The sequence below is a fragment of the Oncorhynchus clarkii genome, chromosome 29 (assembly GCF_045791955.1).
Source record: "Oncorhynchus clarkii lewisi isolate Uvic-CL-2024 chromosome 29, UVic_Ocla_1.0, whole genome shotgun sequence".
Lineage (NCBI taxonomy): Eukaryota > Metazoa > Chordata > Actinopteri > Salmoniformes > Salmonidae > Oncorhynchus > Oncorhynchus clarkii.
Window position 1 is genome coordinate 13147546 of NC_092175.1, and position 15089 is coordinate 13162634.

The 15089-nt window shown below is 43.0% G+C and overlaps 1 protein-coding gene across 3 annotated transcripts in view; it reads right to left on the bottom strand.

Moving 5' to 3' along the window:
- LOC139387987 (transportin-1-like) overlaps nt 1-11084 on the bottom strand; it is a 69636-nt gene extending 58552 nt beyond the window's left edge. For all 3 annotated transcript variants that reach the window (XR_011629237.1, XM_071134443.1, XM_071134442.1), the window contains exons 1-4: nt 10968-11084; nt 10745-10858; nt 9519-9594; nt 2600-2749 (exon numbers count right to left, since the gene is read on the bottom strand). Coding sequence is in view for 2 of the 3 variants with exons in the window: in XM_071134443.1 (XP_070990544.1) it covers nt 2600-2749; nt 9519-9594; nt 10745-10849 (331 nt within the window). In the remaining variant the exon portion in view is untranslated. The remainder of the gene's footprint in view (nt 1-2599; nt 2750-9518; nt 9595-10744; nt 10859-10967) is intronic.
- Nucleotides 11085-15089: the final 4005 nt, after the last annotated feature.

Consider the following 15089-nt stretch of genomic DNA (forward strand, 5'->3'; position numbering starts at 1 on the left):
CAACTTTAGGTATTAGTAAACGTTTATAATCTATCAAAATGATTACAGGGCGATGTATATTCAATAGCTCCTCGTCTGCAAATCAATGGCTGCCAATGTCCACATTGAAAAGATCCTGGTGGAGACCGGAAGAAACGGAATCCAGATAGTTGGATTTTCCAACAAAAAATTCAATTGAAAATGACGACAATGGCGACATCGTGTGGAATTTGTATGAATTGCATGCAGGTCGATATTAAATTTTGTTTATGGAAATTATTTTTAGCTTTCAGAGAGCAGTTTTTCTTGCGTTTTTCAATGAAACACACGATCTGTTATAGTCACAGCCGTGATTTAACCAGTTTTAGAGTGTTTTCTATCCACACATACTAATCATATGCATATACTATATTCCTGGCATGAGTAGCAGGACGCTGAAAAGTTGCGCGATTTTTAACAGAATGTTCGAAAAAGGAAGGGGTAGACTTAAGATTTTAACTGACTTGCCTAGTTAAATAAAGATTAAATAAAAGGTGTAAAAAATAAAGTATATATTTTTTTTATTTTATTATTATTATTATTATATTTTTTTTTTATTGGTCAAATCGGTATCCAAAAATACCGATTTCCGATTGTTATGAAAACTTGAAATCGGCCCTAATTAAATCGGCCATTCCGATTAATCGGTCGACCTCTAGTTAAGACATCTACTTTGTGCATGACGCAAGTAATTTTTCCAACAATTGTTTACAGACAGATTATTCCACTGTATCACAATTCCAATGGGTCAGAAGTTTACATAATCTAAGATGACTGTCTTTAAACAGCTTGGAAAATTCCAGAAAATGGTGTCATGGCTTTAGAAGCTTCTGATAGGCTAATTGTCATATTTGAGTCAATTGGAGGTGTACCTGTGGATGTACTTCAAGGCCTAGCTTCAAACTCAGTGCCTCTTTGCTTGACATCATGGGAAAATAAAAAGAAATCAGACAAGACCCCAGAAAAACAATTGTAGACCTCCACAAGTCTGGTTGATCCTTTGGACCAATTTCCAAACACCTGAAGGTTCATCTGTACAAACAATAGTATGCAAGTATAAACAGGGGACCACGCTGCCCTCATACCGCTCAGGAAGAAGACGCGTTCTGTCTCCTAGAGATGAACGTACTTTGGTGTGAAAAGTGCAAATCAATCCCAGAACAGCAGCAAAGGACCTTGAAGATGCTGGAGGAAACAGGTACAAAAGTATCCAACAGTAAAACGAGTCCTATATCAACATAACTTGAAAGGCCGCTCAGCAAGGAAGAAGCCACTGCTCCAAAACCACCATAAAAAAGCCAGACTACAGTTTGCAACTGCACATGGGGACAAAGACTGTACTTTTTGGAGAAATGTCCTCTGGTCTGATGAAACAAAAATCGAACCGTTTGGCCATAATTACCATCGTTATGTTAGGAGGACAAAGGGGGAGGCTTGCAAGCCGAAGAACACCATCCCAATCGTGAAGCACGGGGGTGGCAGGATCATGTTGTGGGGGTGCTTTGCTGCAGGAGGGACTGCTGCACTTCACAAAATAGATGAGGATGGAAAATTCTGTGGATATATTGAGGCAACATCTCAAGACATCAGTCAGGCAGGAAGTTAAAGCTTGGTCGCAAATGGGTCTTCCAAATGGACAATGACCACAAGCATACTTCCAAGTTGTGGAAAAATGGCTTAAGGGCAACAAAGTCAAGGTATTGGAGTGGCCATCACAAAGCCCTGACCTAAAGCCTATAGAACATTTGTGGGCAGAAATGAAAAAGCGTGTGTGAGCAAGGAGGCCTACAAACCTACTCAGTTACACCAGCTCTGTAAGGAGGAATGGGCGAACACTCACCCAACTTATTGTGGGAAGCTTGTGGAAGGCTACCCAAAACGTTTGACCCAAGTTTAAAGGCAATGCTACCAAATACTAATTGAGTGCATGTAAACTTCTGACCCACTGGGAATGTGATGAAAGAAGTAAAAGCTGAAATAAATCACTCTACTATTATTCTGACATTTCACATTCTTAAAATAAATTGGTGATCCTAACTGACCTAAATCAGGGAATATTTACTAGGATTAAATGAGTTTACATGTATTTGGCTAAGGTGTATGTAAACTTCTGACTTCAACTGTATATCATTTTTGTTTTATTTATTGTTGGACATGAGACTGTAAAAACGCCAGGAAATCAGTTCCAAGTGATTTTAATTTTGGAAATCTGTTCAAGTATTCCCACGCATAACAGAAAGACACGTGACCTTATACAAATTTAAGCAAGGTTTGACTTAGTTATGATTTAGTCAAATATATCCGTTTGAGCATCTTGCTTTCAATTTGCAGTATACAAATTATTTGTAATTATGTTCCTCCCCACCGACCATGTACTCAAGAAAACAATTATAATAATCAGCCCTCGACTGAATCTAATTGATGATCCCTGCTCTGTCTTAATCAACCTTTATTACACTGCTTACAGTGTATTTGATTATAGTGATCAAATTGTCCAGCATGGACGTGACCACTTAGAGGAGAGCACTAGAATTCAATGAGGACAACATTCTCTTTTACAAATGCAGGCTATGACACTTACCCACAGTGGCCCGTATGAGGGGCGAGGAGTCTCCGATGTTCTGCAGACACTCGCTCTTGATGAAGTCAGACACTCCATTGGGGAAGTTCTGGTAGTGGGCCTTCACATTGTTCTTCAGGATCAGACCACTCAGAGACCGGGTCGCCTCATCTGGAGAGAAGGGAGGAGTGGGGGCAATCGATTTAGGGGTCAATTCCATTTTCTATTAAGTCAATATACGATTAGTATATGAGCCGAAATGCATAAATTGAATTAGGACTAAACGTTCAATTAAGATTTTTCCCAATTAACACTATTCTAATTTTTCTCCAAAATGTTGTTTTAATAGAATTAACACAACTTGTCCTAACTTACTAGATGCATTTGATTGGCATCTAAATAGACTAAACAAAAATATAAAAACGCAACATGTAAAAGTATTGATCCCATGTTTCATGAGCTGAAATAAAAACATCCAATAAATATTCCATATGCACAGAAAGCTTATTTCTCTAAAATGTGTTAACATCCCTGTAAGTGAGCATTTCTCCTTTGCCAAGATAATCCATCCACCTGACAGGTGTAGCATATCAAGAAGCCGATTAAACAGCATGATCATTACAGAGGTGCACCTTGTGCTGGTGACAATAAAATGTACAGTTTTGTCACAACAAAATGCCTCAGATGTCTCAAGTCGAGGGACAGTGCAATTGGAATGCTGACTGCAGAATAGTCCACCAGAGCGGTTGCCAAAGAATTGAATGTTCATTTCTCCACCATAAGCGTGAGAAAATTTGGCAGTACGTCGAAATGGCCTCACAACCGCAGACCACATGTAACCATGCAAGCCCAGGACCTACACATCTGGCTTCTTCACCTGCGGGATCATGAGACCAGCCACCCAGGCAGCTGATGAAACTGTGGGTTTGCACAACAAAATAATTTCTGCAGTGTCCGAAACCATCTCAGGGAAGCTTGTCTGCGTGCTCGTCGTCCTCACCAGGGTCTTGACCTGACCGGAGCTTGGCATTGTAACAGACTTCAGTAGGCAAATGCTCACTGTCGATGGCCACTGGCATGCTGGAGAAGTGTGCTCCTCATAGATTAATCCCGTTTTCAACTGTTTCAGGCAGATGGCAGTATGGCGTCATGGCCGAGCGGTTTGCTGATATCAATGTTGTAAACAGTGCCCCATTGTGGCGGTGGGGTTATGGTATGGGCAGACATAAGCTACGGTTAATGAACACAATTGCATTTTATTGATGGCAATTTGAAGGCACAGATACCGTGACGAGATCCTGAGGCCCACTGTTGTGCCATTCATCCGCCACCATCACCTCATGTTTCAGCATGATGCATGGCCTCATGTCACAAGGATCTATACATAATTCCTGGAAGCTGAAAATGTCCCAGTTCTTCCATGGCCTGCATACTCACCAGACATATTCACCCACAGATGTGTTGCGCTTCATAAGGAAAATTGTGGCCACACCAGATACGGACTGGTTTTCTAATTCACGCCCCTACCTTTCAGGTATCTGTGACCAACAGATGCATATCTATATTCTCAAATAATGTGAAATCCAGAAATTAGGGTCTAATGGATATATTTCCTTATATGAACTGTAACTCAGTCAAATCTTTGAAATTATTGCATATTTGAATACACTATTAAGTACACTACAGACAAAGGCTAAACAATTAGTGGGCATGGGGTTGCTGTATAGCCATGTCTCATATTGCAACACTACTAGAAAACCCAAACATACAAAAACATTTCATACCCCCTCTACTCAGTACATGGGGCACTCAACCAGCTAAACCAAAATAAGGGAAGCCTGTAGCCAGATTCCTGTTGATGCTGAAGAAATACAAAAAGTGTGACCTCAGCAAAAGGCTGAGAAGGCATTAGAAAAGCTGGATAGCAACAGCAAATCAGCCAATGGCAAATCACTGCTTTCACTGGCTTCTCTGATTCAAAAGTTACATTTTCTTTGACTCATTCCCCTAACACTGTGATGCTCAGCTTGGTGTAGCATAACTACAGTAGGCCTACAATCAAAGTCATAGCCTCGGTCATGATTTCTGTTTTATCAAAGGTCTTTTCAGCAAGGAACAAGTTTCCCTTAATACTACTGAATGGGCATTACCCATTAGTATTTCACTGTCTAATAATTATCCTTCATGGCTGTTCGATCCAATGTACCTCTGTTCTGATTAAAAGTACACTCAAATTTGATTACCTCTGCATCTCTCTCAACCCAGAGCAGCATAATAAATGCCATCCTCAAAAGGAAATGGCTCATAAGCCTAAACCATTGGGTCATCTATTCTACTGTACACAAAACAGGTTGTCAGCAGGTCAGGAGTTGAGTTGTGCCCGGCCGGGGATTCGTTTTCAAATTTGAGTGACCCATATTCTAGTGGTGTGGTGCCACATCAGTGACAAGACATTTGATTTATTAAGATCCCCATTAGCCAAAGCCAATGGCAACTGCTAGTCTTACAAGGGTCTGACACAACATTACAGACAAAATACTTTACAATTTACATATATTTAAAATCATTAACATGCGTGAGTGCCTATCAGTTACACATATACTGAACAAAAATATAAAAATGCAACATGTAAAGTGTTGGTCCCATTGTCCATGAGCTGAAATAAAATATCACAGAAATGTTCGTCGCATAAAAATCTTATTTCTCTCAAATTTTGTGCAGAAATGTGTTTACATCCTTGTTAGTGAGCATTTCTCCTTTGTCAAGATAATCCATCCACCTGACAGGTGGGGCATGTCAAGAAACTGATTAAACAGCATGATCATAACACAGGTCCACCTTGTGCTGGGACAATAAAAGGCAGTTGTCGCACAACACAATGCCACAGATGTCTCAAGTAGAGGGATCGTGCAATTGGCATGCTGACTGCAGGAACGTCCAACAGAACTGTTGCCAGAGAATTTCATGTTCATTTCACAACCATGTAATTTTAGAGAATTTGGCAGTAAATCCAACCAGCCTCAACCAGACCATGTGTAACCACACCAGCCCAGGACCTCCACATCCGGCTTATTTACCTGCGGGGATCGTCAGCAGAAAGGGTGGGGGCTGAGGAGTATTTTTGTCTAAAATAAAGCCCTTTTGTGGGGAAAAAACTCATTCTGATTGGCTGGACCTGGCTCCTAAGTGGGTGGGCCTATGCTCTCCCAGGCACACCCATGTCTGTGCCCCTGCCTTGTCATGTGAAATCCATAGATTAGGGCATAATTTATTTCCATTGACTCATTTCCTGTAACCAATTTTAAAAATCTTTGAAATTGCTGCATGTTATGTTTATATTTTTGTTCAGTATACATGTCAGTATATACACACACAAGTAAGTCACATGGGGGAGAGGCGTTGTGCATTGAGGTGTTGCTTTATTTGTTTTTTTGCTGTTCACTTTTTGCTGTTCATTTGCACTATATAAGATGGAAGGGAGTTCCATGTACTCAGTGGGGAGGGTTTGGCCATCGGGGATGTCCTTGTCCCATCGCTCTCTAGCAACTCCTTGAGGTGGGCTGGACGCAATGCAAGCTGACTCATGTCACCAGTTGTACAGTGTTTCCGCCGACACATTGGTGCGGCTGGCTTCCGGGTTAAGCGAGCAGTGTGTCAAGAAGCAATGCGGCTTGGAAGGGTCGTGTTTCGGAGGACGCATGGCTCTCGACTTTCGCACCTCCCGAGTCAGTACGGGAGTTGCAGTGATGGGACAAGACTGTAACTACCAAATTGATATCACAAAATTGGGGTAAAAAGTATGACAAAAAAAGTGACGCAGTCAGTTTTCGCTAAGACTGACTTGCATGCATAGTATTAATATTAGCCCTCTGATTACAATTAAGAGCAAGACGTGCTGCTCCGTTCTGGGCCAGCTGCAGCGTAAGTAAGTTTTTCTTTGCAATACTTGACCATATGACTGGACAATAATCAAGATAAAACTAGAGCCTGCAGGACTTGCTTTTTGGAGTGTGTTGTCAAAAAAGCAGAGCATCTATTACAGACAGACCTCTACCCGTCTTTACAACCATTGAATCTTTATGTTTTTACCATGACAGTTCACAATCTAAGGTAACACATTAATAGTCTCCTCAACTTGTTCAACAGCCACACCATTCATTACCAGATTCAGCTGAGGTAAAGAACATAGGGAATGATTTGTACCAAATACAATGCTCCTAGTTTTGGTCATCTCTGTATATCCATCGCAAAACCACTGGTTGATACTTATTTATAAAACCCTCTTAGAACTCACTCCCCCTATCTGAGATATCTACTGCAGCCCTCCTCCTCCACATACAACACCCGTTCTGCCAGTCACATTCTGTTAAAGGTCCCCAAAGCACACATCCCTGTGTTGCTGCTCTTTCAGTTCGCGGCAGCTAGTGACTGGAACGAGCTGCAGCAAACACTCAAACTGGACAGTTTTATCTCAATCTCTTCATCCAAAAACAAAATCAAGGACACTCTCACTGACAGTTGTGGCTGCTTTACGTGATGTATTGTTGTCTCTACCTTCTTGCCCTTTGTGCTGTTGTTGTCTGTGCCCAATAATGTTTGTACCCTGTTTTGTGTTGTTACCATGTTGTGTTGCTACCATGCTGTGTTGTCATGTGTTGCTGCCTTGCTATGTTGTCGTCTTAGGTCTCTCTTTATGTAGTGTTGTCTCTTGTTGTGATGTGCATTTTGTCCTATATTTATATTTTGTATTATTTTTTTAAATCCCAGTCTCCATCCCCACAAGAGGCCTTTTGGTAGGCCGTCATTGTAAATAAGAATTTGTTCTTAACTGACTTGCCTAGTTAAAAAAGGTTAAGTAGAATAAAGTCGTTTTAGAGATGTTAAGGACCAGTTTATTACTGGCCACCCATTCCTAAACAGACTGCATCTAAGGGTTTCAGTGAGTTCATTAGCTGTGGTTGCTGATGCATTTTTTTTAAAATATATATATATATAAATAAATGCATATACAGTGGGGCAAAAAAGTACTTAGTCAGCCACCAATTGTGCAAGTTCTCCCACTTAAAAAGATGAGAGGCCTGTAATTCTCATCATAGGTACACTTCAACTATGACAGACAAAATGAGAAAACAAATCCAGAAAATCACATTGTAGGATTTTTCATGAATTTATTTGCAAATTATGGTGGAAAATAAGTATTTGGTCAATAACAAAAGTTTATCTCAATACTTTGTTATATACCCTTTGTTGGCAATGACAGAGGTCAAACGTTTTCTGTAAGGTTTTCACACACCGTTGCTGGTATTTTGGCCCATTCCTCCATGCAGATCTCCTCTGGAGCAGTGATGTTTTGGGGCTGTTGCTGGGCAACATGGACTTTCAACTCCCTCCAAAGATTTTCTATGAGGTTGAGATCTGGAGACTGGCTAGGCCACTCCAGGACCTTGCAATCCTTCTTACGAAGCCACTCCATTGCCCAGGCGGTGTGTTTGGGATCATTGTCATGCTGAAAGACCCAGCCACGTTTCATCTTCAATGCCCTTGCTGATGGAAGGAGGTTTTCACTCAAAATCTCACGATGGCCCCATTCATTCTTTCCTTTACACGGATCAGTCGTCCTGGTCCCTTTGCAGAAAAACAGCCCCAAAGCATGATGTTTCCACCCCCATGCTTCACAGTAGGTATGGTGTTCTTTGGACGCAACTCAGCATTCTTTGTCCTCCAAACACGACGAGTTGAGTTTTTACCAAAAAGTTATATTTTGCTTTCATCTGACCATATGACATTCTCCCAATCTTCTTCTGGATCATCCAAATGCTCTCTAGCAAACTTCAGACGGGGCTGGACATGTACTGGCTTAAGCAGGGGGACACGTCTGGCACTGCAGGATTTGAGTCCCTGGCGGCGTAGTGTGTTACTGATGGTAGGCTTTGTTACTTTGGTCCCAGCTCTCTGCAGGTCATTCACTAGGTCCCCCCGTGTGGTTCTGGGATTTTTGCTCACCGTTCTTGTGATCATTTTGACCCCATGGGGTGAGATCTTGCGTGGAGCCCCAGATCGAGGGAGATTATCAGTGGTCTTGAATGTCTTCCATTTCCTAATAATTGCTTCCACAGTTGATTTCTACAAACCAAGCTGCTTTCCTATTGCAGATTCAGTCTTCCCAGCCTGGTGCAGGTCTACAATTTTGTTTCTGGTGTCCTTTGACAGTTCTTTGGTCTTGGCCATAGTGGAGTTTGGAGTGTGACTGTTTGAGGTTGTGGACAGGTGTCTTTTATACTGATAACAAGTTCAAACAGGTGCCATTAATACAGGTAACGAGTGGAGGACAGAGGAGCCTCTTAAAGAAGAAGTTACAGGTCTGTGAGAGCCAGAAATCTTGCTTGTTTGTAGGTGACCCAATACTTATTTTCCACCAGAATTTGCAAATAAATTCATTAAAAATCCTACAATGTGATTTTCTGGATTTTTCTTTCTCATTTTGTCCGTCATAGTTGAAGTGTACCTATGATGAGAATTACAGGCGTCTCATCTTTTTAAGTGGGAGAACTTGCACAATTGGTGGCTGACTAAATACTTTTTTGCCCCACTGTATATGGTTGAATCATCCGTATACATGGGCACACGTGCTTTGTTTAATGACAGTGGCAGGTCATAAAGACATCAGACACCAGCCGTGGGGTTCTCTTCCAGGGTTCTCCACTCCTAGAACAGACTGACATGCAGCCCCCGTCACTAGACAAGGTGGTCAGAACGTCAGCCTGTCTGTAACCTCGTCCCCACGTTAATTTGCTAGCAGAGAGAGCTGGTTGGTGGACGAGATAAGCCTGTGTGACTGCCAGCGACCATTCTGTAGCCTACAGTTGTATTTTGTGCCAATAAGCAGTAAAATAGAACAAATAGGAAATAGAGAATGAGAGTGGAAGGGTAAATATCTTACCTTCTGATTTCAACTTTGTGAGCACAAATATCAAGTAGTTGTTGAAGTCTGGGTAATGGTTGAGCTGTTCCAGTCTCTTTGGAAAATATGGTTAAGGAAAGGACAGAGCCTACATTGGGCACACAGCCATAGAAGTAGACATGCAGTGTGTGCTGTAGACACAAAAACAGGCTGTTTGTAAAGGTTGATATTAAATAGCAATTAGTGTTAAATGGTTGAGGGCATCAATGGACACCATGAATAACAAAATCAGAAATCAGTCACAGTTATCATAGGATGCGCAACAGGCTGATGCTGTGCAGTCTGAGCATGTATAGTCAAATAGAAGCACTTGGCAATTCAACAAACACCACCAATCAGTAAGAACTCTAATCTGCATTGCATACATGCACAATATTGCATCACATACACTAAGTAGGTAACCTATAAAGGCGTTATAATACAACATAACGTCTTGCCCGTTATTGAATGCACACACCAACGTTCATGATTCGAATGCACCTTGATACTGTAACACCTGTATTGTATGATGACAATGTGACGAGGCTCGTGATGATCACTGCCACGAGCGAGTGGCTGGCTATCACTGCCACGAGCGAGTGGCTGGCTGAAAAGTCACGTTCCTAAACTCACAGGTTCAACAAGATGTCAAGAAAGAAGATTAAACCAAAATGAGAACGTTGTTTTCAGCTCACTTTCCCCTTTCTGACATCATTGTACGACGGGAGAGAATCGAAAGCATACTGGGGGGCGACAGGGGGATGACTCGTTCTAAACACAGGCTTGCAGTTTCTTTGTTGCATTTAAGCCCAACGGGTCAGGAATCGCTAGTAGCTACCCTGTGCCCGCTAACGTTACATTATTTCAACAACACTAAACGTTACACGGAGATCAAAGGATTTGAGACTATACGAAAACTAAACTATCATTGGGAAAACATGTGTTTAAGACTACTTGATTAACTAATGACTGATAGCTACTGCATGCCACCCCATTTATAATATTCCCATCATAGTGTGTGGCTGATTCAATAGAAAAGTACATTTGTAACATTGTAGCTAGCTAACTACATGCAGTACACTATCCGCTAGTCCGGTACAGAACAGAAGCCTAGCGCGTTCCCTAACCGCGTGTAATGTTGCCAAGCCAAGCTAACCACACAAACACCTCGAATACACCACCCAGTGAGGTCCAAACTTTCATGTTTAGCCGAGAGCGAAGGATACTTGCTGGACGGATCTTTGAGTGGACGTATCGGGAGACTGGGACTCTTTCAAAAGCTGTAGAATTTGCTGAAGTCCTTGGTCGTCTGGTTTCCACTCGCACTCCATCTTGGTTTGCTGCAATGAGATGAAAGGGAGAATGCAAAACTGTCAACACACGCTGTAAATGAACGTTGTCTTTTTCACGGTTGAAGAGAAGCCATTAGCTAAGCGGTGTGACTTTTACCTTCCCGATATATTGTGGGATTTCTTTATCAAATGCTACTGTCTGTAATTTATTGACATGGGGCTGTCAGCGCAGGAACATTCCGTTTTCGCAACAAGCTAACGTTACTCATGTGGATTCATGGCGCATTTATGATCCAACTGTGCTGTGCAGTCTGCGAGGTCCTATTGCTCCTCCTTTTTTTTCACTCTGACCAAGAATGGTTCAATTGGGGCCAAAGCCGCCTGAAGTATGGGTACTGAGGGTGCTGCAGCTCCTGCTGAAAAATCAGATTACATACATTTTTGTATGTGTTTTTTAAATAAAAATACAACAACAGGGGGCGCTGGTGAACAGGAACTCGTGAAGACGTGTAGAAAACACAGAGTACCTGTGCTGTCCAGGGCAAACAACTTACTATTAATACTTGACCAACACCTTCCGATCCGTGTTAATTTTGTAACATTCAATTAGGAATCAAACCCAATTCACTAATTTGGCCATTTCTCCTGACATTTTTACCCTTTTCATTTTAAAATGTCAAAACAACGTCCACAAGTCACGAAAGAGCAGGCCTCTACTAAAGGCCGGTGTTACCGGACACTGACACGGATTCTGATCTCCCCGACCTAGCTAAGGTAATGGCGGTTATCATTAAGTCTGAACAGACTGTGCTAGCTAAGGTGGAGTCACTATCCGCTGACCTATCTGCACAAATAGCCACTCTCACCACTGAGGTCGGCACAAAGATCGACTCCGTTAAAGAAGACTTGGCAGAACAAGGCACACATCTGAATAGCCTGGAAGGCGGCGCAAATACTTACTTGTCAGTAAGAGTGTCCACTTACAAAGTGGTGACACTGGAAGAGAAAGTCACCCGGCTATCATCAGATGTCGTCAAACTTACTTCCAAGGTCGAGACCATCGAGAACAGGTAGTGCCGGGGGAACGGTCACATTTTTGGCGTGAGAGAGGGACTCGAGACCATAGGCGGATTGCGGCCTGTCATAGCTAAACTGCTACAAGAAATTCTAGGGCTCCATTACGCCCCACCCTTGACCGTGCGTACAGAAGCTTACAGTCCGCACCAAACAATGGGGAGCCGCCCAGACCCATCATAGTCAAATTCGACTACCTTCAGGAGAAGGAGGTTGTCGTCCGTAAAGCATCACGAGTGGCTCCCATCACCCACGACGGCCAGAATATTCACATTTACCCTGACAACACAGAGCAGGCATGAAGATGATGTCTGCCTTCGATGAGGTAAGGGGGCTCCTACATTGCTTTCTGGACATCAAGTTCGGCATTCTCTACCCAGCAGTAGATGATGACGATAAAAGTGGAGTTGGGGTGTCGAAGAAGATTGGTGTCAAGTGCAAACACAGTGAGTCGTGCACCGAGTTCTAGAGATGAAATGGAAGTGAATGAGGGTGAGTTAAATGAGGTGGAAGGTGTGGTGAAGAACTCAGAGCCCAAGCATGGCATCGGTGGATATGATAAAGAAGAATCTGGTCCAGTAGGAGTGACATTTTGGGAGAAAGTGGATTGTTGCATTTTGGTGGATCCATTTGTGGTTTCAGAGTAGTTGGGAAAGGAGTTGGGTGCAGTTGAATCAGTGAAGTTAACCTGTAGTGGACTTGTGATATTTGTTTGTGTTTTGTTCTGATCAGAAGGAGCATGCGCTCTGTGTCATGCAACTTGGGTCAAGATCTGTTTCTTGCTTTGCTCTGAGAAACAGGGCACCATTGAAGAGTGATTTCTGGGGTAGCGTTAAGTGTGAAGGTGGAGCAATTGAAGTTGAATATTCCTGGTGTTTGTGATGCCCGCGGTTTAGTGCGACGAAGACCCGGTGGTGAGTATGGTAAAACAGAGGAGTCACTGTCAGTCCTTCTGAGTTTTGGGACACGGCAATGTTCGGATTCATCAGTTATCCTTTTAGAGCTTTTGTGGCTAATCCGTTTCTGGTGCAACATTTATGGTAACGTCACAGCAGTCTGTAGGAGGGAGATTCCAAGATGTGGGAAGTGTGCAGGAAGGTGTGGGATGGAGGATTGTGTAGTTTTTGGTGGATAAAGTTGTGTAGGGGTGCACATGTTGCTGGGGATAGGAAGTGTCTGGTGGGAGAGAGGCAGGTTAAGGTGGCTAGAGTCAGAGTAGTGGAGAAGGTATCATTTGGTGAGGCAGTCAAGAAAGTGGAGGAGGATGGGTCAAGGGTGAAGGATTCTGAGAGGATCCCTGTGAATAGTAGATCTGTGCCAGCACAGAGAGATAGGCCAATGAGTGATAAACTCAGCAAAAAAGAAACGTCCTCTCACTGTCAACTGCGTTTTTTTTCAGCAAACTTAACATGTGTAAATATTTGTATGAACATAACAAGATTCAACAACTGAGACATAAACTGAACAAGTTCCATAGACACGTGAATGACAGAAATTGAATAACGTGGCCTTGAACAAAGGGGGGCTCAAAATCAAAAGTAACAGTCAGTATCTGGTGTGGCAACCAGCTGCATTAAGTACTGCAGTGCATCTCCTCTTCATGGATTGCACCAGATTTGCCAGTTCTTGCTGTGAGATGTTACCCCACTCTTCCACCAAGGCACCTGCAAGTTCCCGGACATTCCTGAGGGGAATGGCCCTAGCCCTCACCCTCCGATCCAACAGGTCCCAGACGTGCTCAATGGGATTGAGATCCAGGCTCTTCACTGGCCATTGCAGAACACTGACATTCTTGTCTTGCAGGAAATCTCGCACAGAACGAGCAGTATAGCTGGTGGCATTGTCATGCTAGAGGGTCATGTCAGGATGAGCCTGCAGGAAGGGTACCACATGAGGAAGGAGGATGTCTTCCCTGCAACGGACAGCATTGAGATTGCCTGCAATGACAAGCTCAGTCCGATGATGCTGTGACACACCGCCCCAGACCATGACGGACCCTCCACCTCCAAATCAATCCCGCTCCAGAGTACAGGCCTCGGTGTAACGCTCATTCCTTCTACGATAAACGTGAATCCGACCATCACCCCTGGTGAGACAAAACTGCGACTTGTCAGTGAAGAGCACTTTTTGCCAGTCCTGTCTGGTCCAGCTACAGTTGGTTGTTGCCGGTGATGTCTGGTGAGTACCTGCCTTACAACAGGCCTACAAGCCCTCAGTCCAGCCTCTCTCAGCCTATTGCGGACAGTCTGAGCACTGATGAAGAGATTGTACTTTCCTGGTGTAACTCGGGTAGTTGGTGTTGCCATCCTGTACCTGTCCCGCAGGTGTGATGTTCGGATGTACTGATCCTGTGAAGGTGTTGTAGCACGTGGTCTGCCACTGCGAGGAGGATCAGCTGTCTGTCTTGTCTCCCTGTAGGGCTGTCTTAGGAGTCTCATAGTACGAACATTGCAATTTATTTCCCTGGCCACATCTGCAGTCCTCATGCCTCCTTGCAGCATGCCTAAGGCACGTTCACACAGATGAGCAGGGACCCTAGGCATCTTTCTTTTGGTGTTTTTCAGAGTCAGTAGAAATGCTTCTTTATAGTGTCCTAAGTTTTCATAACTGTGACCTTAATTGCCTACCGTCTGTAAGCTGTTAGTGTCTTAACGAACGTTCCACAGGTGCATGTTCATTAATTCATTAAGACAGGGTCCCTTAAAAAGGGACGTTTCTTTTTTTGCTGTGTTTATATACTGTACTTCAGTAAGGTTGGCTCCTTAACATTCATAGCAATGAATGTTGTGGTGGCAGCTGCAGAGAAGTACTTAGGGGTACGAGATTTGACTTCAGAAGAGTTACAGCGTGTGTTGAGTGGTAGTGTCCCGTCCTCTCAGGCCGTTGGCCTGGGGAAGGATCAAATAGGGTTAAAGTAGTGGAACAAGGTGATTGGCTTTAATGAGTATAGGGTTACTTGGTAGGGTAATTAAAATATACATTGCATTTGGAAAGTATTCAGACCCCTTGACTTTTTCCACATTTTGTTACGTTACAGACTTATTCTATAGTGGATTACAATGTATTTTTTCCTCATCAATCTACACACAATAAAAAACTTAAATAGTACATTTACATAAGTATTCAGACCCTTCACTCAGCGATTACAGCCTCGAGTCTTCTTGGGTATGATGCTACAAGTTCGACACACCTGTATTTGGGGAGC